General features: G+C 42.4%; 1 protein-coding gene across 7 annotated transcripts in view; it reads right to left on the minus strand.

Annotated features, from left to right (window-relative positions):
- Positions 1-25,824, minus strand: part of TRAPPC9 (trafficking protein particle complex subunit 9) — a 299,696-nt gene that overhangs the window by 197,692 nt on the left and 76,180 nt on the right. For all 7 annotated transcript variants that reach the window (XM_087931796.1, XM_087931795.1, XM_026716048.2 and 4 more), the window contains 2 exons: positions 6,014-6,156; positions 3,813-3,923 (listed from right to left, as the gene is read on the minus strand). In XM_087931796.1, coding sequence (XP_087787922.1) covers positions 3,813-3,923; positions 6,014-6,156 — 254 coding nt within the window. The remainder of the gene's footprint in view (positions 1-3,812; positions 3,924-6,013; positions 6,157-25,824) is intronic.

A 25,824-nucleotide genomic window follows, 5' to 3' on the forward strand; every position in this document is an offset into this window, starting at 1 on the left:
AAATCATAAGGTCCTTAGCAATTTTTAAAAGTAGGTAAATCTAACCTCAGATCAATTGGAAGATTGAAAGGGACCTTGGAGGTCTTATAGTCCAACCCCCTGATCAAGCAGAAGAACCTACCTGGTGGTACGGGAGGGGAGGGGAGTGAAGGGATGGGAAGGAAAAGATGAAGGGAAGGAAAAAGGAGAGGGGACCTATCAGTGATATCACATGTGATTTCAGTGTCCTTCAATTGGGTATGGTAATCAACTATAACATCACCTCTCTTGCACTTACTAATCAGAAAATACATCTATCCCATGTTTAATAAAAGCAACCGCACTAGTTAAAATTTACCGTTTACTGCCAATCTATCGTTTTTGCTATATTTAACAGGTGGATTATTAACATAGTTTAAAAATAGTAGCTTCTTTGGGAAAGCTTCCCAATTAGTAGCATTTGCCACAATAACCTTTCTCAGAATAAATGCTATGTGTAAAACTGATCGAGTTACTATAGCAACTGAAGGCAACTTCAAGTCACCATTAATGAGAAATGCAGTATTTGTGTCACAGAAGAACCTGGATGCTGTTGTTAGCTGCCACTATTTAAAGAATGTGATATTTTTGTTCTGCTCCAAGAAGCAGTATAGAGTAAAGGGGCCAGGACAGACTGTTTAACATCTTTATAATCATCATACTGGATGATCCCAAAATGACATTAGGTCCTTAAATTGAAAATGAGAAAATTTTCAATTTTCAGCTATATCTTGGTCTGTAGCCTGTGTGTCACATGTGCACATACAGGAATATCCAGGATCCAGGAATAAGCAATCCCAGTGAGAGGGTTTGCTAGGGGTAGCAATCTGACACGCAAACACGATCTTTCAGTTAGAGAAAAAAAAATATGAAAGCTAGATATAATGAATGGATTAGTTAAGAAGGACAATAGATATTTTTCGTTGATAGAAATATATAAGCTAAGATGAAAGAAAAAGAGGTAGTGGTATTAAGTACAGTAAGTATAAGACAAGTCTAGAGAACGATACTATGTAATGAATATGATTGTAAACATTATCTGTATTGCACAAAATATCTGTAACCAGATGACACGTCGTGAAATGGAAGAAGATACATTTGTAATAAAAATAAAATGAAAAACATTTATGCAAAACCCCCACCCGAATCTTTCGAGTCCTTGCCCTGTGGCCCAGTGATGGTTTTGAAAGTGATTTACCGCCGGTTTGGTGGGCGTGGCTTGGTGAGCGCGCTTTGCATGTGTGTATTAACTTTGCGCACACGAGTATGCCAAACGCACACTTTGCGCGCGCTCAAGAGACTTTCCTACTCACCTCCTGCAATCCCGCACTCTCCCTATAGCTTCAACAGCTGACGTGCGGCAATCGGCTGTGCCGCGCAAAACAGCTGCGCTTCAAAAGCAAGGAATAAAGCGAGCCCAGCGGGCGGGCGGGCCCAACAGCAGCTTGTCAGAGAGGACCAGTTCGGTCTCAGCTGATCTTCGGCGCTACCGGTAGGCCAGAACTAGACCGATCCGGCAGAAGAGCACCACTGCTCTGGCCTATATCCGTCCCTCCAAAAACTGTTTGTGTTCTGTGTGTAAAATATTTATAAGTAGAGAATTTTTAAATTGTCTCTGAAAATAGCATGCAGCTTGCTATCAAGTATGACAAGAGAGAATGATGTTCCATTTTCAACATTCATGTGAGGTCCTTTTCAATAACAATCCTCTGCGCTGTACTAAAAAAAAAAGTACAAGTAGTCTTTGACTTACAACCATTCATTTAGCGACCATTTGAAGTTACAACGGCACTGGGGAAAAAAATGACTTATCCTTTTTCACATTTATGACCTTTGCAGCATGCCCATGGTCACCTGATAAAAAAAAATTGGATGCTTGGCAATTGGCTCACATTTGTGGCTTATATTACGAGCATCAGGAAAAATCATGCTAGGGCTTATTTTCCAGCCGGGTCTTATTTGGGGGGAAACATGGTAGCTAACAACACTAGTGATTCACTTAACATTTGTGGCAAGAAAGGTTATAAAACGAGGCAGAATTCACTGAACAACTGTCTTGCTTAACAATAGGAATTTTGGGCTCCATTGTGATTGTAAGTGGAGGACTACTTGTAGTTTGCACTCTAGGAAAACAGCTGATGGTAACATAAAATGTTTACATGGATCAGTTTCCTATCTCTTGTCTGGCTTATTGTTTAGGTGAGTTCATTATTTTCTGGGAATGCACACGAAAGGAAATTGGAAAAGCTGCCGCTCTTTTCCATAGTCAGAACATCACTTCCCAAGCTTCAGCTAATACTTTCAGAGGAGGTTTGTGGCTCTATTAATGCCAAAAGGGTTACATAAATGATAACAAATGAATACCCGACGTGTTCCGCTGGCTGACAAGCATTTCAGTTTCAAGACAAATGAAAAGAAAATCTCCATTAATGCGGAAGGGAGAATGAGGCAGTTGGAAATTTGGAAATTGCAGGTTTCCTCAAGAAAACAATAATAAAATAACAACTTTTTGCTTTTTTTTTGACGTCCAGAAGCTGATTATACAGATCAGCCTAAATTTTCTATAGCCAGCACATTCATCGGTTGCCAAAGAAACTATTTTAAAATGCAAACGAAAGAGCGGCATTTAATGATATGCTTCACCTCTTTTCCTACTTTTAATCACCTTTAATTGCATACTTTGCCTATCTTCTTCCTGACCAGCTCTTCCTTTTATTGCTAACCTGCTATTGCAGTAAAAAAAATACTCTTTTTATTGTGAGAAAAGGAAGAGGTGAGTCCATCAGGTTGCCACCAAACTGGAATTAAATCACTGGATTTTTACAAGGAAAATAAGTCACTAAAATGGTTGTTGAATATGAACTGTGATCAAGTTGTCATTGTCATTGTTATCAGATAATCCAGACTACCCTAAAATGACTTTTTCTTTCCCCTGGGGAAAACTCTAGGCTCTGGCGACGCAATGGTTAGAATGCAGCATTGCAGGCTGATTCTGCCCATTGCCAGGTGTTCGATTCTGAAGGGCTCAAGGTTGACTCAGCCTTCCGTCCTCTTCTAAGGTCAGTAAAATGAGGGCCCATATTGTTGGGGGAAATATACTGACATTGTAAACTGCCCAGAGTGTGTTGTAAAGCACTGTAAAGCGGTATATAGGCCTTAAGTGCTATTGCTATAACATAACTCTGTTAAACTCAGCTGTACTGTTTAGTTAACTAATATCATATGACATTTCTGTATTTATTTGCATCTTCCTCTTGTTTTTACAAATAACTGAAGGTGGCAAACATATCAAACATCCCTTCCTCCTCTGATTTTCCCCAGAACAAAAACCCTGTGAGGTAGGTTGGGATGAGAGAGATAGAGAGAGAGAAAGAGGGAGGGAGAGAGAGAGGGAGGGAGAGGGAGATTGAACCAAGATCACCCAACTGGCTTTTATGGCTAAGAGAAGATTTGAACTTACGGTCTCCTGTTTTCCAGTCTGGTGCTTTAACCACTAGACCAAACTGTCTCTTACTGTTCTTATATAATTTTTCTTTTCTTTTCTTTTCTTTTCTTTTCTTTTCTTTTCTTTTCTTTTCTTTCTTTCTTTTTCTTTCTTTCTTGTTTTTCTCTCAAGTCCTCCTCCATATATTGTCATATGGCGGGGAAATGCAAAAATCTTACTCATACAAAAATCAATTCAACCAAATAAACTTTTCAAATTAAAATACCTTCTTCCGTATAAGGCTGGATAGACACACTGATGTATCTTGTAAAAGAGGAGAACCCAATGAAAAAAGAAAGCCTGAACTTACCGCTGGCATTCTCCAGCATGCAACACTAAATCTTCATTGTTCTTTGCACTGATCATGAGTTCATGTTCCGTTGAGTTGAACACATCAAGGAGCAAATGGCATTGGCGAGTACTATTTGGAAAATTAAAATAAATATCCCATCAAACACATGGTAGCAACAATTATTATTAAACATACTGTACACTTTCATACAATCTGTGATGACCCGGGGCGTGGCACGAAAGCAACACAGCCAGTGAACAGGTCTAACACTCCTTTGTTGCTCCAGCTTTGCCCTCAAACATCCCCATGTTTACTACAAGTCCTGGAGCAAAGCTCTCACGCGCATTTTCAACAGCCTCTGGCTGCAAGTAGTCCAGTAAGCCAGGTTAGCCGAACAACAACCAGGGCCAGCAGTCTTAAGTAATCCAGGTTAGCCAAATAGTAACCAGAGCAAGAAGTATAGAGCACAGTCATCTCTAGGCATCAGCAAGTGCACACTAGACTCCATTCCCAACAAATTCTCCTTCCCACCGGCACTTCCTACATCTCAGTCCCCAGGTATGCCTTGTGAAGTGGGGCGGGGCCCTCTCCTCCCTCGTAGCTGTCTCAGTCTGCGTTGTTCTCTCCTTCTCTCTTCTCTCCGCGCCCTAAGATCAGGAGCGGGCGGTCCTTGCTCTTCGCCTGAGCTCTGCCTCTCCTACTCCTCCCTGTCTGCACGCCTTTCTAATCCTGAAAAAACCCTGCCCAGACTGACTCTGCCCTTCTCCAGTTTTCTCCGAAGCCAACAGAGCCGCCCTGTCAACCTCTGTCAACCTCTTGTTCCAGTTCATCCACCTCCCATTCAGGGGACTCCAACGGGGGCATGACACAACCCATATGCAACCTACAAAATACAGAGTTCTTAAACTACCACCTTTTACAATACTAGACAACAGAGTATCAACAGTAGAGACCTTCAAGTTTCTAAGGCCTATCATGTCTCAGGACTTAAAATGGACACCTAATATAAAAAAAACATCGTCAAAAAGCACAACAAAGAATGTTTTTCCTGCACCAATTCAGAAAACTCAAACTCCTGATTCAGTTCTACAGAGGAATTATTGAGTCTGTCATCTGCACCTCTATAACGGTCTGGTTTGGCTCTGCAACCCAACAGGACACAGACTTCAGAGAGTAATTAGTACTTCAGAAAAAAATAGTTACTAACAGCCTGCCTTCCATGGAGGACCTGTATACTGCATGAGTCAAAAAGTGGGCTGTGAAAATATCTATAGAGCCCTCACATCCTGGACATAAATCATTTCAACTTCTACCTTCAAAATGACACCATAGGGCACTGCACACCAGAACAACTAAACATAAGGACAGTTTTTCCCCGAATGCCATCACTCTGAGAAACAAGTAACTTCCACAACACTGTCAAATTACTTAGTAAGACTATATTACTATTATTCTTTTCATCCTTCCTATTACCTATCTCAGTGATGGCTAACCTATTTGTTGTCGTGTGTCAAAATTTATATTGCTTTATTTGTTTTCTTAGTATGTTTTGATTGCATATTAGTAACCTATGTATGATTTGATTGCTTATAGTAACCTATGACTATCACTAAGTGTTGTATCTTATGATTCTTGATGAATGCATTTTATTTTTTCTTATGTACACTGAGAGCATATGCACCAAAGATCAATTCCTTGTGTATCCAATCACACTTGGCCAATAAAGAATTCAATTCAATTCAATTCAATTCTATCGCACAATTTCATCATTGAATGAGACTCTAATTATCTAAAAGGAAATATTTTTCCCAAATAATTTACCTATAAAGGGGGAAAGGCTGCTACAACTATGTTGAGAGCAGATTAGGTTTTCTGACTTTCCTTTCTGTGAGATGTCATCCCCTTGGCAACAATGAGCTCACTTACTAGGCTACTTAAAAATATTTTCCTTGTACTTGCCATTAATTATTATTAATTATTAATTAATTACATACATTCATTTGATCCCAAAGCAAATTTCATCTTATCCTCTACACAAATACTTGTGGCATCCTGGTCAAATGTACCAGAACTGCACCAATAATACAGCAGGGAATACTGCACATGGCACAACTGTGATGAGGAGCTGTTATGAACAACTACAACCTAAACAGGAGTTGATTATACCATTATTCACCTTAAATGAAGAAATATTTTTTTTCTCAATAACCACAACTTACCTTGTTGCAGGCAAGGTACTGACACGTGTGAAGAACACAGATGGCTCAACTTCCACATGAAGTCCCAGGGACAAGTTCCTATAATATCCATCAATATGTCCAGGGCCTCCTGAGTATCTGAAATTCAAGATGGCTTCCAGCGTCTAAAAATGGAATAGTTAAAATCTATTTATTTCTGCCATGGTGCTATTCGTTTCTACGTTGTTCAGATAGCTTCAAATGCTTTACCCAAACATGTAAGTATCTAATTACCGGTGTAACATGATAAACATATCATCAAATGCAGAATTTCAACATTAAGGAGATGTTGTATAGGAGATGATCAGGCTGAGCCCAAGGGTGGGGTCAAATGAATTATCAGTCTTGAGTTCCTTCCCACCCACAAGAGATCTAAGTCCAGCCCACTTTGACTTCCATTAATTCTTATCTACCGCCAGTTTGCTTTGGCTGTTAATAGTTCAGATTCTTATAGAGAGCTTAAACATACAAGTTCAAACTTGGGAGTAAGAGCAACTTTTGACTTCCTGCTGGCTTGATTATTGCTGATAACCTTTTGGATGCATTCTGTACGTTAGTCCATTTCAGATACCTTGGTTCAAAAACGGTTGCCCTATAGTGCACTGTTTCGGCCCAATTAAAGGTTACAGACACAAAGTAGGAGGCAGATTTGTTTGTTAAAATTTGTCAACCATCTCACTGTGGCTAATCTGGGAGGTTTACAACAATAAAATGGATTAAACTTGTAAATATAACACTAGCAAAGGACTAAAACAATAAAAAATAAACAAAGGAAGTACAATATTAGCGGGGAGGTGTGGGTCCAGCCAGTTAGTCTAAGCAACCATCTCCAGTGATAAGCTCCACTATTGGGCCCCAGGCCAACTGGCAGAGCTTTAGGCTTTTGCAGAAGGATAGGAGGGTAGCGATAAATTACACCCTGAGGGGGAGTCAGGATATTCCAGAGGGTATACAGACACACTGCCTGGTCACATTGGTTCAGGAGAACCAGTAGTTGTGATCACAGGCTGGGCACGTCCACCCGCCCCTACGCTATCCTTTCCATATATAACTAGTGAACCGGTTGTTAATGTAAGGACAACCTGTCAGCGTTCCAGCAAACCTCCATTCCAATCAGTAACTCCGAGACAAGCGTCATCTCAAAAGTACTTTTATTAGAATAGCACCTGGCCCAGCTGTGGAATCTCGGAACTAAATTCCTCGGAACTTTCCACAAGGTCCCAACCTACAACGCATCCCCTTCCCCCCCCCCCATCATCACGTCACATGAACTAATCCCAAAGATCCTTTTTGTTCCTGCGCCACACTTCGTGACCTTGAACTAACAAAAGAATTCTATTTTGTCTACTTAGAGCTACTCAAAAGAAATCAACCCCCCTCCTACTTTCTTAAGCTATGTGGCAGCGTTGAATAAGATTTCCAAAGTTGACAACAGCCCACCTCTGCATACAGAGATGAAAGTATCCTAATTGAATCATGTTTCAATCAGTGCAAACCTGGGTATGTCCATAGAGAGATTTAGTTAATTAAAAGTTTTAGCTTAGATTCATTTCAGGTAGTTTCTCTGGTTTGTCAAATATGAATTCACAGAGATTAAAAAAGTCACAATATACTGGAACAGAGTCCACTTGTAATCATCACCTCCATTATTTGCCAATGGGACAAAAGCTGAATTTATTTAATTCTTAAGGAAAGAACCTTATTGACCATTTTTCTGCACCCCTATTGAGAAAGCACTGAGACCTGGAAAAGTTGGAGCTCCAATGCTACCCTTTGTCCTTAAAAGCTTTACAAATTGTATTAATACAAACTTGTGCTGTATTAATACATTAACTGCCAGATTGTATCACTATTTTGAGGAGGGAGCCTCTGGCTTCGCTGAATATAATTTAATTCTTTTTGCCTTTTGGATACTTGGCAATGGACAGAAGGTTTACTTCTAGACAACAGTAAAAATATTAGTAAACATCCAATGTATTTGTATAATAAATCTTCAAGGTAAGTTCATGTCTATCCGTGTACTTTTCTTGGTATTATTCATATGGAAGACTGCCAAATTAAGCAAGATTTTACAAATAACATTTCCAGATCATTTATTTAAAGCAATTTTGCAGTGAAGCTACCTTCACATCTACCAAACCTATTACTTGTGACAATGACAATTGTGTCCAATTTTGTAAAACAGACTACAATGCTTGTCCGATCTTTCGTTTTGAAGTCTTAGCACTTAAAGTTAAACTGTGTATGAGGTTAGTCTATTGTTTAAATCAACCTCAACATTTACATTACATTTTATAAAATCCCAAGCAGGAACATTTTCCCTGTCCAAAGCATTTTCTGCTCAGACTCATCTTCTATCTGGAAAATGTTTGCTATCCCAGAGGCGCTGTTTCCTATAAATAACTGTCAGATGTGAAAAAGAAGCCAAGGGGAAAACAGTTTCAGAAGTAAAGCAAAACCAGTCTAATCTACAGCAGAAATGGACACTAAAGTGAAACGAAAGGATTTTTTTATAGCATTGAATTAGATCATTGAATTGAATTCATCACCCTGAACTAGATGATGAGACAATGCGCTCTCCATTAAACTCAAGTGGGAAAAGTACACGAATTGAAGATCCCAAAGGTGCTTCTTCAAGAGGCAACTGGACTTTCTGTTTTTTCCTTGAAGATGTTTCGCTTCTCATCCAAGAAGCTTCTTCAGCTCTGACTGGATGGTGGGGAATGGAAGGATTTATATCCCTTTCAGACAGCTGGTCATTGGCATCCTTTTTAGAGGGTCATTGAGGCCACCTGGAGGTTTATCTGTATCCTCAGGGTCAAATGAGTGGTGCAAACAGGTGTGGAGCCTTCTTGGAACTGTTGAAAGGACTGTATTGTAGACTGGAGATGAATGATGTTGTATCCCACCCCGTCTGCTGAGAGAGAGCTGTTCAGTTTTGACATGAATGACCTCTGATGACATAGGCAAACCTCCAGGTGGCCTCAGCTACTCTCTAAAAGAATGCAAGTGACCAGCTGCTTGCAAGAAGTATAGATTCTTCCACTCCCCATCATCCAGTCTGAGCTGAAGAAGCTTCTTGGATGAGAACCGAAACATCTTCAAAGACAAACCAGAAAGTCCAGTTGCCTCTTGGAAAAAAAAAAGCACCTTTGGAACAACCATAACCTGGATGACTGAGAACCTCCATAGACACAAATTCTCATGTAAAGAGAATTCTAAATGTGTCCTCGTGTAAAGTTAGGAACCTTACAAATGAATTGAGTGTGGCGACAATTAGTCAGAGAAAAGGACTACACCCTCCCTCATTCATTTAGTGACCGTTCAAAGTTACGATACTGAAAAAAAGGACTTACAATCAATTCTTCCACTTAGGTCTGTTTGCAGCAACCACAAGGTCACATGATCAACATTCAGCTGCTCATCAAAATGGTACTGGGAACATGAGATCTCCATTATGATTTTCCCAACCAACGTTTGCCAAGCGAAGTGAACAGGGGAAGCCAAATTAATTGAACAACTGCAGTGATTCTCTTAAAAACCAGTGCAAAATATGATCGGGCACCCTTAACAATCACCTTGCTTAGTATTAGAAATTCTGGTGTCGATTGTGGTCCTAGGCTACGGACTTCCTGTACCTAATGAATTCATTTTCCTTTTCATCAGCTAGTAAGTGATAACCCCTCTTAAGTACATAAAGAAAAATGCACAACAAGGAAGGGAAAGAATGTGCAAATATATGGGGATCCAGATGAAATCCATCATTCCTTAGTTGGATGTCTGAGTTTCCTGTAATCTGACTGTTGGGTGAAAGGAACTGTGGATTCTAAAACCCAAAGAAAGTAAAATATTGGGTGGGATTTTTTTTTTAGAATGCCATTTTTAATTAGTTTAATTTATACATTGTTGAAAGCCAGCCAAAACTTGTGGGATTGAAAATACAAATTATGTACTGTATTGTAAATATTAATTAGCTAATTACATTTGACTTCAGAGGCTTTGATTACAATTATTGTCATCACTTCCTGCCCTCCAGATGTCTAATTACATTTTTATAATTGCTGACTTTGGATCATATTGGCTGAGGATGATGGAATTCTTAAAGAATACAAGGTTGAAGAAAACTGCCTTCTCCATCAATATATCTTCAAAATATTGCTGGTGTAGTGGTGAAGTTGCTGGTCTAAAAAGCTCGCAGGAGACGGTGAGCTCCAGTCCTGCCTTAGGCATGAAGGTTAGCTGGGTGACCTTGGACCAGTCACTCTCTCTCAACCCAACCCACCTCAACTGGTCGTTGTTATGGGGAGGGGAACAGGAGGAGGAAGGAACATTATGTATGTTCATTGCTTTGAGTTAACACACACATCACACAAACACACACATCATCGTCATCATCTTTTAACTACCCCATAATCTATTGTGGGGTGGACTCTGGGCAACTGAATGGAGGTAGCAGCGTATTTTAATGGCCGGATGATCTTCCTGTTGCCAATGCGGAGTTTTGTTCAGCAGATATATTCACATTGTGCCCAGAGAGAGAAATATCTGCCTCTACCTAGGATCGAACTCACGGCCTCCTGATTGCGAGTTGAGAGCTCCACCCTCTAGGCCACCACTCCTATACAAACACACATGTTTCAGATAAAGAGATGAAGACCACGACAACGACGAAGATGGTGGCGGTGGTTGTGGAGGAGGATGATAGGTAGCTTTATTTGAACAGCTTACATCATATTTTATCATTAACCCCATCAAAAACAATACCTGCCTATTTCAGGACTTTGGGAAGGATTTAATAGGTGAATAAAAACGCCAAATAAAGACTAAACCTTTGGCTGACCAACCATCATAGCAATAATGTAGAAATCCACTGGGTTCCATTCAGTGCTCCCAACCTCAAAGCACTTAACCTGACCTGCCCCACTGACTCACAGAAAACTGGCACTCTGGAGTGTTGATGGCTTTGTTTGGCTTTTCACATGAATTACTTCAGTCTTGTTCCCCACCGCACCCCAAGTCTTGAAATTAAAAATGTCATAAAAATGGAACAGGGCGTTCGTGAAAGGGGTTAGCAGTTTTCTGAGAAAGAAAGTTTGGATCTGGGGAGGGGGAGTGTCGAACAGCTGCATTGTTCTACAGCTCTTCCTATTCTCAAGACCTTGAGAAGTAATGGTTACCTGCAGCGAAGTAAATTTACAGCCAAAGTGTCCGTGATCTTACTGTGCGACGTCCATTAACCTTAATGCAGACTTCACAGCTAGAGGCCCATTGACTGCACCGAAAGCTAGAGGCCCATTGACTGCACCGAAAGCACATCTAAAGTGCAGCACAGAACATAATGGAAAATATTATTAAATTGATGAACGGTGGTTTTCTATTTGCAATATAGAGATAAACCCCATGAATGAATGACTTGTGGGAAAACAGACGGAATTCCATCGCCTTAATGTAAAGAACTGAACCTGAACCCTAGAGGGTGGGACATGAATTATTTTTCTAATTCAGTGGACCTCAATCTTTTGGGTACCAGGCAGGGGTGGGATTCAAATTTTTTAACAACCGGTTCTGTGGGCGTGGTCAACTCAATACCACTCATATCGAGACACGCATCTCCTTGCCTGGCCTCTCATGACTGTGGGGATGCTGCAACAGTCATAAGTGTGAAAAATGATCATAAGTCACATTTTTCAGTGCCACTGTAACTTTGAACGGTCACTCCATACAAGCAAAGTACCAGCAAAGGAGGGGAAAAAAACTCCAGAGACAGGAAGTCTAGCCCTGCCAAGAATGTAATAAGGGTTAATGGAAAGGCAGTTTCTGTAAGCAACCCCAGAATGTTTCCTTCCTGCCATCCTTACAGGATTAGGCCAGTAATTTCTTCTAACAACCGGTTCTCCGAACTACTTAGAATGTTAACAACCGGTTCTAGCGAATAGGTGCAAACTGGTAGAATCCCACCCCTGGTACCAGGGACTAAGGAGAACCATTTTTGTACGGCCAGGGAGTCACGTGCTACCCAGATCTCGTGCATATGAAGATGAAGCTTCACTCGCTTGCCCAGCCTGGTTCCTAACAGGCCACAGACCAGTATTGATCCGTAGCCAGATATTTGGGGACCGTTTGCAAGGAGGGCCAGATTTGGTGAGATGAAAATGTGTGGGGGCTGACCATTCAGCCTGACATCCTTTGAACCATTAACATTAAATGGGAAAAAATGCCGGCCAGTGGGGATGGGTGACAGGCTGAGCTGGCAAGGAGAAGAGGCCGCGGCCCGCTCGAAATTTGAAAATGGGCCACAATTGGCCCCCAGGCTGGACTTTGGACATGCCTGTTCTAATTGATGGGGGCCCTTGAGGCAGAGAGTCTCAACAGCATGCTGTCAACCCTGAAGCTAACTTGACCGAAGCTATTTTTGGCAGCTTCAGTGTTGCCACACTGGAGCTGAGGGATAGGGAGAGGGGGATTTGAGATGAGGGCCAAAACGAAATATTTTCTTTTGGAAACCAAGGACGTTCTCACACCTGGTCAGAGGAAAGCGGAGTGATGCCACCCAGCTGTCAATCTGCACGGTGACTGGACCATGTGAATGACTGTTTGGAGAAAGTAGAAAAACTTTTACTTTTAATTAGGCGAAAACCACAGGAAACTTCAGAGTCACTTTTCACCAGATATGTTCCAATATGATATATCCAATAAAGCTATTCTTTGAGGAATCTACCTGCCTTGGAGCTTTGCTTGTTATGGATCTATTACTTGGAACGCTGACACGCGCTCCGCCTGGGAATCCAAAATAAAGCATCTCGTTTAGATAGCTATCCAATGCTTCTTATGAACATGAGTCGATCACCCTTCTGGTCACCGGTTCCACTTGAAGACCGCTCTATTTGGAACTGCTTTTTATCGTTCAACTGGTTTCTAGGGCTGTGAAAGTATGTTGGGTTTGAGGCACCAAATGGGTTTCAGGTCACGGGGGGGCGGGGGTGTATTTGCCAGAAACTTAAATGTTTATTATGCTCACACCTGACTTTTTTCAGTTTAATATTGGTATTTAGGTAGGTACCTATTGTCTGTCTGTGGAGATTCTCAATCAGCCAGGTCATGGTTGTCCCAAAAATGGGACAACCAAAAGGCAACTGGACTTTCTTGGTTTTTCTCTTTGAAATGTTTTGTTTCTCATCCGAGAAGTTTCTTCTGAAAACTGAAGAATCTTCTTGGATGGGCAGCGAAATGTTTTCAAAGAAAATAACTGAGAAAGTTCAGTTGCCTTTTGGAAAAAGCACTTTTGGGTGCCTGTTTCTCAAACATTTATTGATGGAGTATGTGAACATATGGACAGTCAATCACATATAATGGGTGTTGCTCAATTACTACAAAGATACTCTTTACCTGAAAAATACCATGTTTCCCCACAAATAAGACCGGATCTTATATTAATTTTTGCTGCAAAAGACATATTAGGCTTATTTTCTGGTTAGGTCTAATTTTGGGAGAAACAGGGTATATTTAGAACTTGGTTTTATGGGAGACAGTGGAGTGGGAGAGGGACTGTCAACAATCTGGAGCGGTTTCGAATCCTGTCCTAAAACATCACTTGTGGGTAACCCATTACAAAAGTTCTTTACCAGTAAGGCCAATGGTTACAATTTTCTCCTGCAACTGGTCTGCCCAGCCTAGAGTTCCCTCCTAGGCTTATTATCTCTTATCCTTTTCTTTTCTAGATTGCTGAGAAGACCTCCAACATCCCCAAAGCATCTATCCACTCTGCATTTGTGTGCGCGTGTATGCGTTTCATAACTCTGCAAAGGAGGATACGGCAAAAATCAGCAAAGGCAAATTTGTAGTTGTTTCTGAACTTACAGAAAAACGGGCACAATGCTTCCTAAAATTTCATCAGTCCAGAGCAACCGTCCAATATATTAACATTACGAGAAATAGCACTGTTTTTTCTTTTTCTTTCTTTTTTTTTTTTTTGCAGATCAAAGCAGCCAGTCTGCAACGATGACAAATTAATTTTCGGTGCCCCTCAAACACATTAAAAATAGTCTTGGAAAAATGAATATCCAGGTGAGAAAAATATTCCAGTTCAGCATGAAGTGTGAACTACAATCTCTGAGGAAAAGGTAACAAAGGGATGTTAGCCCAAAGCTGGCAAAGGAAGAACACTTGGGACACAGTTAGACTTTGCAAAAATCAAGTTACGAGAGAGAAAAGAAAAGAAAATTAGTCATACCCTATAAACTTCATGCAATGGCATTATCTCTGTGGACATCTCACTGTTTAAAATGCAGTAAGCTGTGAGGAAGACTGATCCTGAAAAATAGCTGCGTTTTTAACTATCGATTCCTCCAAAAGCTAAACCAACACACACAGATTGCCTATAACTTCTATAAAACTACTTGAAACAAATATGATTGACCAAAAGGCCCTTTTGCGCACTAGGGTGACTCGCTGTCCAATCATCTAATAAATCTGAAGCTGCTGAGATATATGCAAAGCCACGCGACAACATCGGAGGGTCTGTTTCTGTTCTAACGGCTTAAAATAGTTCTCTATTTAAAGCAAGCCTTCAGTGAGGTTAATTGCCCTTGAGAGCTTGAACGGTTTAGCTGTATGCTGACCAAATGTTTAGGGGCACAATTACTTACAATGGTTCTGCCAAGCTGTGAAAGCTTTCTTTTAAAACGCAAGGCATGGAAAGCAGAATTTTAGCGACAGCATGTGCACGAGGCCATGTGCTTGGCTCCATTCTATGAATGTCCCATCAGACCCCTGAGCACTGAAATGGCATCATCTCTTTATATAACAACACAGCAGGAGTAGCCCTGGGAGAGAAAGAAAACCTAAGGATGGATTGTTTAATCAGTCACCGTTTCGTCATTACAGGATTGTCTCATTAATACAAGATTCCAGTATTTGAGGGGCTGCCATAAAGAAAGGGGGGGGGTGTTTAACTTATTCTCCAAAGCACCTGAGGACAGGATAAGAAGCAACCTGAAATTAAGGAGAAAGTTCCTAACTGAAGACAATTAACCAGCTTGCTGTTTTGGGTGCTCCATCACTGGAGGCTGTGATGACCCAGGGCGTGGCACAAAGGCAACACAGTCAAGTAAGCAAGAAGTCTCTTTATTATTTCCAACTTTGCCCCCAATGTCCAGGTTACCTTCGGCTGGAGAAAAACTCTCCCAGGAACAGCCTTTAACTGGAGAAAATTCAATCCTAAACAAGGGACATACAGACTATAACTAAAAATCCAAACAAACCAAGCTGCAGTAATTAACTTGACAGGGCAGGAGAAGGACTTTCAGATTTGAAAGCAGGGCAACACTCACACAGTTGGGAAGACGCCAGGAACCCAGATAAGCCATGACGAGACCAGATAAAATTTGCTCCCAACAACTTGCTGTGCGCAGCTTCCCTTTTTAAATACTGTGTTCCCAGCTGCAGCTAATGAAGGGAATCAGGGCCCTTTCCTCCCCCGTAAGCCATGCAACTCACGTTGTTCCCTTCTCCATTCCTCCCGGCGTGCCCTAGGATGAAGAGGGGGTGGGCCTGGGTCTTCTGCCAAATTCCCTCTCCCTTGCTCTACCTCTTCCCTGCTCTGCCCAGTCGGACTGTGCCCTTCCCCATTTTCTTCCACAGCCAACGCAGCCACACTCCCACTCCCTGTCAGCTGCTTGGCCTCCCCCTCAATCAGATTCTAACAGGGGCATGACAGAGGCTTTTAAAGAAGAGACTGGACAGCCACTTGTCTCAAATGGTATAGGGTCTTCCGCTTGAGCAAGGGGTTGGACTAGAAGACCTCCAAGGTCCCTTCCAGCTCCATTCTGGATGGATGGATGGATGGATTGCAGTATTCCAGTATACTGGAGGAAGAGGGGGTCAAATTTTCTAAAGGAGCAGAAGGCAAGGTAAGAAACTGTAGATGGAAACTAATCAAGGAAAGAACCAGTATAGAACTAAAGTGAGAACTGTTAATTAGTGGAATAACTTGCCTTTAGAAATCATGGGCACTTCATCACTTTTAAGGTTTTTAACAAGAGACTGAATAGTCACTTGTCTGGAATGGTATAGGGTCTCCTACTTCAGCAGGGGGGTTCATCAAAGACCCTCCCAGCTCTATTCTGATCTGAGATTTATTTTAATTAATGCATGGCCGAGTCCTCCGCCTGCTTTCTCAGCCACACCGTGTAGTACTCGACTCTCATGAAGCATTGACTTTGCAGGTACAGGAGGAATATTTTAAATTCCAGCTGGCTGAAAATAGCCTAGCTTATAAAGATTGCAAGTGTGAGCAGAATAGTACCATGTTTCAAAGATGAGAAGAGATGCTGGTTGGTCGATTTTCCTGAGGAGATACAGAAAGTGGAATGTCCCCAAATAATAGTAACATTATCATGAGCATCAGTATTATAAATAAATTTGCTACAGCTGCTTATTTTGGTAGACTCAGGGCAATCTAAAAATCCCAAAATAATGAAAATGCATACAAGAACACATAACTTGGACTCAAACAACTACAATAAGCATGAATCACAAGTCTCCACTACCCAGGAAGCAATTGGTATACTTATTATGTGTTCTTGTTCGTCACCCTCTTGAATTGTACATGATGCCATGTCTTAGTCGGTTTCGGCAGCTAAATAATATTAATTTGGATTTAGTGTGGCATTCCTGTGTTAATTCAAACGTTTCACCAGAGACTAATTTTCCTAATAACATGAGACCTGCAATCCAAGCTGCTTCCATAGATGCCCAACGTGAGGAAAAAAACATCAGGAAAACGTGAAGATCAAAGATTAGTAGTAAAACAATAAGCCTAACAACAGCAATGGGAAATTGCCTGGCACAACACAGAAGAACAAACTCGTTAGGAGAAGATTCAGCAATCCATTAGGAATTGAAAGACAACAGTCAAAACTGAGGAAACTTCTTGGATGAGAAGCAAAACATCTTCAAAGAAAAAAAAATAAAACAACCCAGGGAATCTAGTTACCTTTTGGGGAAAACATGAACTGGATGATTGAGAACCTCCATCGACAACAGGTTCAGCAGTAGATATATGTTTTAAAAAGCCCCTTTTTCTTTATAAACCTTATAAAAATTTGCAGGGACTTTCATGATTATCTCAGTAATTAGTCTAGATGTGTAATAAAATTGATGGCTTTTCGGCTAGTTTGGCTCTTAAGTTGCTTAAAGAGTTCAATGTTAGGAGTAACACTTTGAAATCAAACCCAGAAAAAAAGACTTGATGAATTGTGCCGCTCTTTTAACGTAATCCTAGTGCTTCACACTATTTTGAAGCTTAATTGCCATACATTTCACCAAGGAAGCCTCGAGAAGGTAGCTGTACACAGAATTAATTTCACTAGCGTATGTGTGATGTTATAAACACAGGCCAATATTGCTCAGGAACGGTCGTAGGTGGTATACTAAATGTAATTATGCAAATATGTTTCTTCTCCCCACCCCACAAGGAAACTGCACAATCAGAACATCAGGAAATGGGGAACAGAAGTGCCCAGGAGGCAGAACAGATGTTCATCATCCTCAGTACAATGGACCACAGAACATCCAAATGATATAAGCCTCAGAGCACGGTGCACACAGAGTCGCAGGCAAACCCGATTTGCATTTATTTAGCTGTATTTCGTATTTCTTAAGACCTTATGCGTTAACTCATAAAATATTTCCATGGTCTTTTCAGAGTTGCCAACAGAAAGGGAAGGGGGGAAAGGGGTTTGAAAGAGCAGTGCGGCAGCTTGGAAATCAAAAGTGCCTTCCATAAATAGCTTTTCAAAGATAGTAACTAGGTGACTGAAGTTTCTGCTGTGCAAATATCTAACTGGAGAACATGATTGATGACTCTTGGCAATGGATGTGTCCCATTGGAGAATATCAATTATGATACATCCAGGGGTTGGGGGGGAAACCAAAGTCATGGGTGACAATGAATGATGTGTCTCAGAGTCAGCTGCACCCAGGCAGTGCCGGACGTGTTAACTCCCAATAAATCCTTTTGAAGTTTTGGAAGTTTGGCTTGAGATTCATGATTTAATTGGGGTAACATTATGATTGTGGAGAACACAGAAGATCTTCGGGAGGTATAGAAGGGGCTTTACCGGCTACCCTCAAAATAGTTGTTAGTTTGCAATTTGAAGGACGTTGACAGGTAGCTTAGTGACGGTTGGACATTGGAAGTTACAACAACACTGAAAAAGGTGATGTCAACTAAAAGGTTACTCCTTTGGTCTTTTTAGCTGCCAGCAAAAAGGGAATGGGGGGAAACAGTGCATTCCGCGAATGCCTCAGATAATCACTTGGGCAGCCCAAAGTTGTCAGTGCGCAAGATTATTACTGGAGAGCATGATTGATGACTCTTGGCTATGGATGTGTCCCATTGGAGAATATACATTGGGGCGGGGAGGAAGACCAGGGTCAAGGGGGAAATGAATGATGCATTTTAGTGTCGGCTGCATGGCCACTTCTAATAATTTTTTTTTTTTTACTCTGAGAGACGCGGATAGAGACATTATTTGAACGGAGGTGGATTTATTGGAGCCCTGACAAGTGACTTATGACCGTTTTTCAAATTTACCACTGTTGTAGACTCCCCCAATGGTCACGTGATCAAAATTTGGCTGCTTGGCAACTGACTCATATTTATGACGGTTGCAGTGTCCTGGGGTCATGTGTCCGATTTTTGCGACCTTCTAACAAGCCAAGTCAATGGGGAAACCAATTCACTTAATAACTGCGACATTCACTTAACAACTACAGTGAATTTGCTTCATAACTGTGGCAAGAAAGATTGTAAAATGGGGCAAAACTCATGTAACCGTTGTCGCACTTAGCAAATGGAAATTTGGGGCTCAAGTATAGTCGTAAGTCAAGAACTACCTATGTTCTGGTTTTTCCAAGCTATCCTTATCCAAAAGTATGACGCCTACTCAAAAAAGTAAACTTTACTCAGAAAATATTTATGTAGAAATACTGACGTTTTATATCAAACTCTATTTTATTCTTTATACTGTTTCCATCTTCCCTTAAAACATTAACCAATTCCACAACGGAATGAGGATCACGAGTCTCCACTAGATAATTGACAGTCAAGCTGAAACTAAACTAATCAAGTAAAAATAGCAAATGGGGATTGGGGGGGGAATCTTTTACCCAAAATTCCTCAAACCTCCAAAGAAGCTACCCAGACCTAATCCACATATCAAAGGATAAGGTCTGCAAACACAAATCAGAGTTAATGAAATTAGGTCTCCCAGCATGTTCACAAGAATAAAGACCACAGACATCCCTAAACACACACACACGTATCCCCCTAGAGTTAGCATGTGGGCAATTCCACGCTAGGAGAATCTCCCCTATAAAAGGCTGCTGCTGGACTCCGTTTTTCTGCAGTTGCCCCTAAAGGCAAACTCTTTGGCTTTTAGGAATAAATATTTCTTCCTTCCTCACGGCTTTCTGGATCTCATTTTTATTTATTCTTGCACAGTCCCGACTCAAGTTGGAACCCCCAAATTATTCTCTCCAGACAATATTCAATTTGAATCCAGACTGAAAGTAACAACCCTCCAATTCCTGAAATTGAGGGCCTTAATTAAATCCTTGCTTCTTGTCCTTTCCTTGACCTTTCTGTCCACCTGTCGAAAGAGGAAACTGCTGACTCACTTAAGCACCCATTATCCTGTCAAAAAACACCACTGAATGCTTATTACGCTTCAAGTGATGAAGCGTGATTGGTGCAACATCAGCATTTTTTATGCCTTTATCTCTCCCGAAATCCAGAATCAGCCTCTTTCTCTTCCTGCAACGAAAAAAAAGAAAGAAGATAATTTAACCCATCTAAATGATAGGTAGTTCTCGACTTACGACCACAATCGAGCCCCAAATTTATGTTGCTAAGCGAGACATTTGCTAAGCGAACTTTGCCTCATGTTACGGACTTCCTTGCCACAGTCCTTAAGTAAATCAATGCAGTTGGTAAGTTAGCAACACGGTTGTTAAGTGAACCTGGCTTCCCCATCGACTTGGCTTCTTTAGAAGGTCGCAAAAGGGGATCGCGTGACCGTGGGGGCACTGCAACCGTCATAAGTATGAACCAGTTGCTGAGCCCCTGAAATTTGATCGCATGATCACGGGCATGCTGCAAAGGCCATAACAGTAAAAAATGGCCGTAAGTCACTTTTTTCATGGCCGTTATAACTTCAAACGGTCACTAAATGAACGGTTGTTAAGTCGAGGACTTACCTGTATTGGAAAACTAGAAGAAGAAAAATGTGTAAGGAGCCATGAAAGCCAAGGGATGAAACAAACAGTTTGGAGCTTGGAAACGGGGACAAAAACTGCTTTATAATTTCGGGGGACAAGCAAAGGAGTTTTGCAAAGAAAAAGGACGTGGAATGAAAAACTCTTGTGTGCTCTGAGGAGTGGAAATCTGCTTGAGCCCCTAAAACCTCTTGCTGTTACACCAAGGAAACATCTTTCGACCAGAACTAATAACTGGAGCCTTGGTGCCGTCGTTAGAAACTCCCCAATGACTTTTTCGAAGAGAAACAATATTAACCAGGGCGATCTAGCTAAATTCCAAACGGGTAATTATACTCCTTCTGCTCCGTAACTTCAAACATCTAGAGGTCATCCAAAGAGGCCCTTGGTTAAGGCTTGAGATGGCTATAAACAGGCCAGGAAAAAATTACAGGGTTACAAAAAACATTTACCGATAGAGAAGTCGAAGGCTTTTAAATGTCAACCGAGCAGTTAGAAATGCAGGCATTTGTTAAAAAAAAAAAAAAGACTTAAGAGAAACACGTGGATTTAAATAGGTAGCAGAGTCTGCCTATTATTGCCCCCCCACACACAAAAAAAGGACCCCATGATTATTCAGTCCTAAATTGAGAGTGAAACAGCAACATTTAAACACCGGAGAGTTCAAAAAAATCAGCTTACAAATCGCTTCTTTTTTTAAAAAACAAAGAAACATTTTCACAAAGAACCTGCATTGCGTTGCTTCCTGTTGTAAGGTGGCCCACGTCATAGAACAATGTTGGAAATCATGCGACTGTGGGAAAGCGCAATACTGTAACTGTGAACTGCCCGCCAAGCACCTGGATCATGATCGCGCAACCACAGGGACCTTGTCACGTCTGCAACTCTGCAGGCCAATCGTACGTCGTCCCCCACTCCTCATTCAGCCCCCTCTTACTTTTGAATGGTCACTGAATGAGTGGCTGTAAACTCGAGAACGGTCCGTATTAGCATTTTATCTTTGTGCGAGCTACATAATCAAAGCTAACATTAATACTAACTACCGTATTTATCGGCGTATAACACGCACAGGCGTATAACACGCATTCCCTTTAAGAGGGAAATTTCAGGAAAAAAATATGCGGCGGGCGCAGCGCTGACATCACGTCACGACGCTGCGCCGCCGCTAGGCACTATTGGGAACGGGATCCCTTAAAGAGGATTCTGCTCCCTGGACATCGGCGTATAACACGCATACATCATTTGCCCCCTATTTTCAGGGGGAAAAAGTGCGTGTTATACGCCGATAAATACGGTAACTACATAATCAAAACTAATTTAGCCTTGGAGACTAAAACATATGAAGAGTGGTTGCAAGAACTGGGTATGGCTAGTCTAGAGAAAAGAAGGACTAGGGGTGACTTGATAGCAGTATTCTAGCATTTGAAGGGCTGCCATAAAGAGGAGGGGATGCATTTATTTTACAAAGCATCAGAAGGCAGGACAAGAAACAATGGATGAAAACTAATCAAGGAGTGAAGCAACCTGGAATTAAGGAGAAACTTCCTAAAAGTGAGGACTATCAACCAGTGGAACAGCTTCCCACCAGAAATTGTGGGCACTCCAACACGGGAGGCTTTTAAGAAGAGACCTCACAGCCACGTGTTTCAAATTGTATGGGATCTCCTGCTTGCGTAGGGGGTTGGACTAGAAGACCTCCAAAGTCCCTTCCAGCTCCATTGTGATTGAGCTCAATGCATCAAACTGCAACTGTTTCCCAAGATTACGTAAGTAGCACAACTTATCCTTCCTCCGTCAAGCGATTTTCGGGTTCAAAACTGATTCAAGTTTCATCCTAGGTACCCAAGCTCCATACAACTACCACCACAAGGCAGAGGAAAATTCAAATGCACGCGCACACACACACACACACACACACACACACACACACACACACTGGGGAATCAAAGAGATAACGCTGTATTTATTTGGTGCAATGCTATGGCAACTGCCCGGCCAAGTTCACTTTCTGAAATATCTGTATCCTAGCAACAGTGGGGCTTCTCCCCCCCCCACACCAGGCCCCAAATTGGCAAACAAATAAAAATTCTAGCTCTGGAAAAAAAGGAAGGAAAAAAAAAAAACAACCTACAATGCTGCCCATAAATAACTCAAAAGCATTCTACTTTTAGGTTTTTTACCTTGACGTGAAAAAAAAACTGTTTGAAAAGGCAGACAGCTTTAATGGGGCTCCTGCTAACTGGGTTAATCTGCCTGTCAAGTTATCCTTGCAATATTAAAAATAAAAATGAAATAAAAATAAAATAAAATAATGTACATTAATAGGTACGTTTCCGGAAAGAGCACGGATGTATCGCCAGGTCTTTAAAGGAAGGGAGCCAGGGTAAACCGTAGTGGGGTCTCTGGGAATAGTATATTAAGGGTAAGGGAGTTTATGCGGCAGGTGGCAACCGGCAGGACGGATATAAATACCCCTATCAGCAATCTCAGCTGAATTTTTAAAAACAGCGCAAGAGCGGCAGCGGCAGTCTAAATATAGTCCTGCAAGGCTGAGTTTGAGCACTTGGCCGAGAAGCTCTCGGTCTCTGCGTCTCTGTCTCCCCGCCCCCTCTCTCTCTCTCCTCTCTCTCGTGCCTACATCAGGTGAATTTCAATTTCTCCCTCCGTGTAGTTCAAAATGAACATCTTACGGCGCAGGCAAGACAGGCAGGACAACAATTCTGTGACACGCCTCCCCCTTTACCCCTCTCCCCTCCCTCTTTCTCTCTCTCTCTCCCTTTCTCCTCCTTCTCTCCCTCTCTTTCTTTTTCTTTCTCCCTCCCTCTTTCTCTCTTCCTCCCTCCTTCTCTCTCTCCCTCTCTCTCTTTCTCCCTCCCTCTCCCTCTCCCCCCTCTCTCTTCCTCTCCCTCCCTCTGCCTTTCTCCCTCCTTCTCTCCCTCTCTTTCTTTTCTCTCTCCCTCCCTCCTTCTCTCTCTCCCTCTCTTTCTCTCTCTTCCTCTCCCTCCCTCTGCCTTTCTCCCTCCTTCTCTCCCTCTCTTTCTTTTTCTCTCTCCCTCCCTCCTTCTCTCTCTCCCTCTCTTTCTCTCTCTCTTCCTCTCCCTCCCTCTGCCTTTCTCCCTCCTTTCTCTCCCTCTTTCTTTTTCTTCTCCCTCCCTCTTTCTCTCTTCCTACCTCCTTCTCTCTCTCCCTCTCTCTTTCTCCCTCCTCTCCCTCCCCTCTCTCTCTTCCTCTCCCTCCCTCTGCCTTTCTCCCTCCTTCTCTCCCTCTTTCTTTTTCTCTCTCCCTCCCTCCTTCTCTCTCTCCCTCTCTTTCTCTCTCTTCCTCTCCCTCCCTCTGCCTTTCTCCCTCCTTCTCTCCCTCTCTTTCTTTTTCTCTCTCCCTCCCTCCTTCTCTCTCTCCTCTCTTTCTCTCTCTTCCTCTCCCTCCCTCTGCCTTTCTCTCCTCCTTCTCTCCCTCTCTTTCTTTTCTTTCTTTCTCCCTCCCTATCTTTCTCTCTCCCCTTCTCTCTCTCCCCCTCTCTCTTTCTCCCTCCCTCTCCCTCTCCCTCCCCTCTCTCTTCCTCTCCCTCCCTCTGCCTTTCTCCCTCCTTCTCTCCCTCTTTCTTTTCTTTCTTTCTCCCTCCCTCTATCTTTCTCTCTCCCTCCTCCTTCTCTCTCTCCCTCTCTTTCTCTCTCTTCCTCTCCCTCCCTCTCCCTTTCTCCCTCCTTCTCTTCCTCTCTTTCTTTTTCTTTCTCTCTCCCTCGATCTTCCTTTCTCTCTCCTTCTCTTCCTCCCTCCCTCCCTCTCTCTATCTTTCTCTCTCCCTCCCTCCTTCTCTCTCTCCCTCCCCCTCTTTCTCCCTCCCCCTCTCTTCCTCCTTCTCTCTCTTCCTCTCCCTCCTTCTCTCTCTCTTTTCTTTCTCTCTGCTTCTCTCTCTCCATCTTTCTTTCTTTCTCTCCTCCTCCCTCTCCCTCCCCCCTCTCTGCTTCTCCCTCTCTCCTCTCCCTCCCTCTCTTCCTCCTTCTCTCTCGTCCTCTCCCTCTCTCCCTCTCCGCTGAGGCTCCCTTAACCAATGTATGATGGGCTGACACACTGGGGGGGAGGGGGAAGCAAGCCAACGGGCAGGACGGGCCGGAATATTAAGTACAGGTAGTCCTCGACTTACGACTACAATCGAGCCCAACATTTCTGTTGCTAAGCGAGATATGGGTTAAGCAAATTTGGCCCCAGGTTACGACTCACCACCTTTTATGAATCACTGCAGTTGTTCATTAAGGATCGTGGCTGTTAACTGAATCTGGCTTCCCTGTTGACTTTGCTGGCTAGAAAGTCGTCAAAGGGGATCGTGTGATCCCGTGTTGGGTTTCCAATTTTCTTTTTCCTACCGGTTCTGTCAGCGGTTCTACGGATGCGCGCAGGACTCAAACGCTGTCCGAACGCTGGTGAGTGAGCTGAGCTCTGCCGCGTGAATCAGCTGAGATAAAAAAACAGGGCAATATAGGAAAGCTAACAGGTGGGCGGGGCCAATCAGAGATGGGATTTGCCGGTTCGTCAAACCAGTCAAAATTTCCATTACCGGTTCTCCAGAACCAGTCAGAACCGGCTGAATACCACCTCTGGCGTGATCCCTGAACACTGCAACGGTCAGAAATGTGAGTCAATTCTCAAGCGTCCAAATTTGGATCACGGGACCAACGAGATGCTGCAACGGTTATAAATGTGAGAAAGGGTCGTAAGTCATTTTTTCCTGTGCTGCTGTAACTTGGAAGAGTCACTAAACGAAGTGTTGTAGGTTGAGGGCTATCTGTACAGGTAGTCCTTGACTTGCAACAGTTCATTTAGTGACCGTTCAAAGTTAAAACAGCACGGAAAAAAGGGCCTTATGGCCCGTATTCACACTTACGACCATTGTAGCATCCCCACGGCCACGTGATCAAAATTCAGGCGCAATTGACAACCGACTCCTGTTTACGACGGTTGGAGTCTCTTGGGGTCACGTGATCCTCTTTTGCAACCTTCTGGCAAGAGAAGTCAATGGGGAAGCCAGGTTCACTGACTAATTGAACAACTGCAGTGACTCACTCTTAAAAACTGTGGCAAAACATAGTCGCTAAATGGGGCAAAACTCACTTACTGAATGCTTCACTTCACGACGGGCATGCTGGGCTCAATTGCGGTCCTAAGCCGAGAATGAGCTAAACCAGTTTCCTGAGGGATATAAATCGATTTTGTTTGTTTATTAAATTTACGTGGCGCCCCTCTCTCTGTTGAGCGACTCTGGGCAGCTTGCGACATCATAAAAACAGCAACGTAAAATATTAAAACGCAAAAGTATTAAAAGCAAGAGCATTAAAAATTAATAACAACTGGCTAAAAATAGGAAGCGCTACACAGACAGGAGGTGGAGGAGGAATCGTCTTCTCATTCTATCAATTGCCTTCGGCAAGGGATGCCCGCATTGCAACCCCAACCCAATCGGCAGAGTCAATTTTGAGGCGCTTTGGGGGTTATACCTCTGCTCAAGGAACATGGTGGCC

This window comes from Pseudonaja textilis, chromosome 3, assembly GCF_049901715.1.
Source record: "Pseudonaja textilis isolate UNSWEBS1 chromosome 3, rPseTex1.2, whole genome shotgun sequence".
Classification (NCBI taxonomy): domain Eukaryota; kingdom Metazoa; phylum Chordata; class Lepidosauria; order Squamata; family Elapidae; genus Pseudonaja; species Pseudonaja textilis.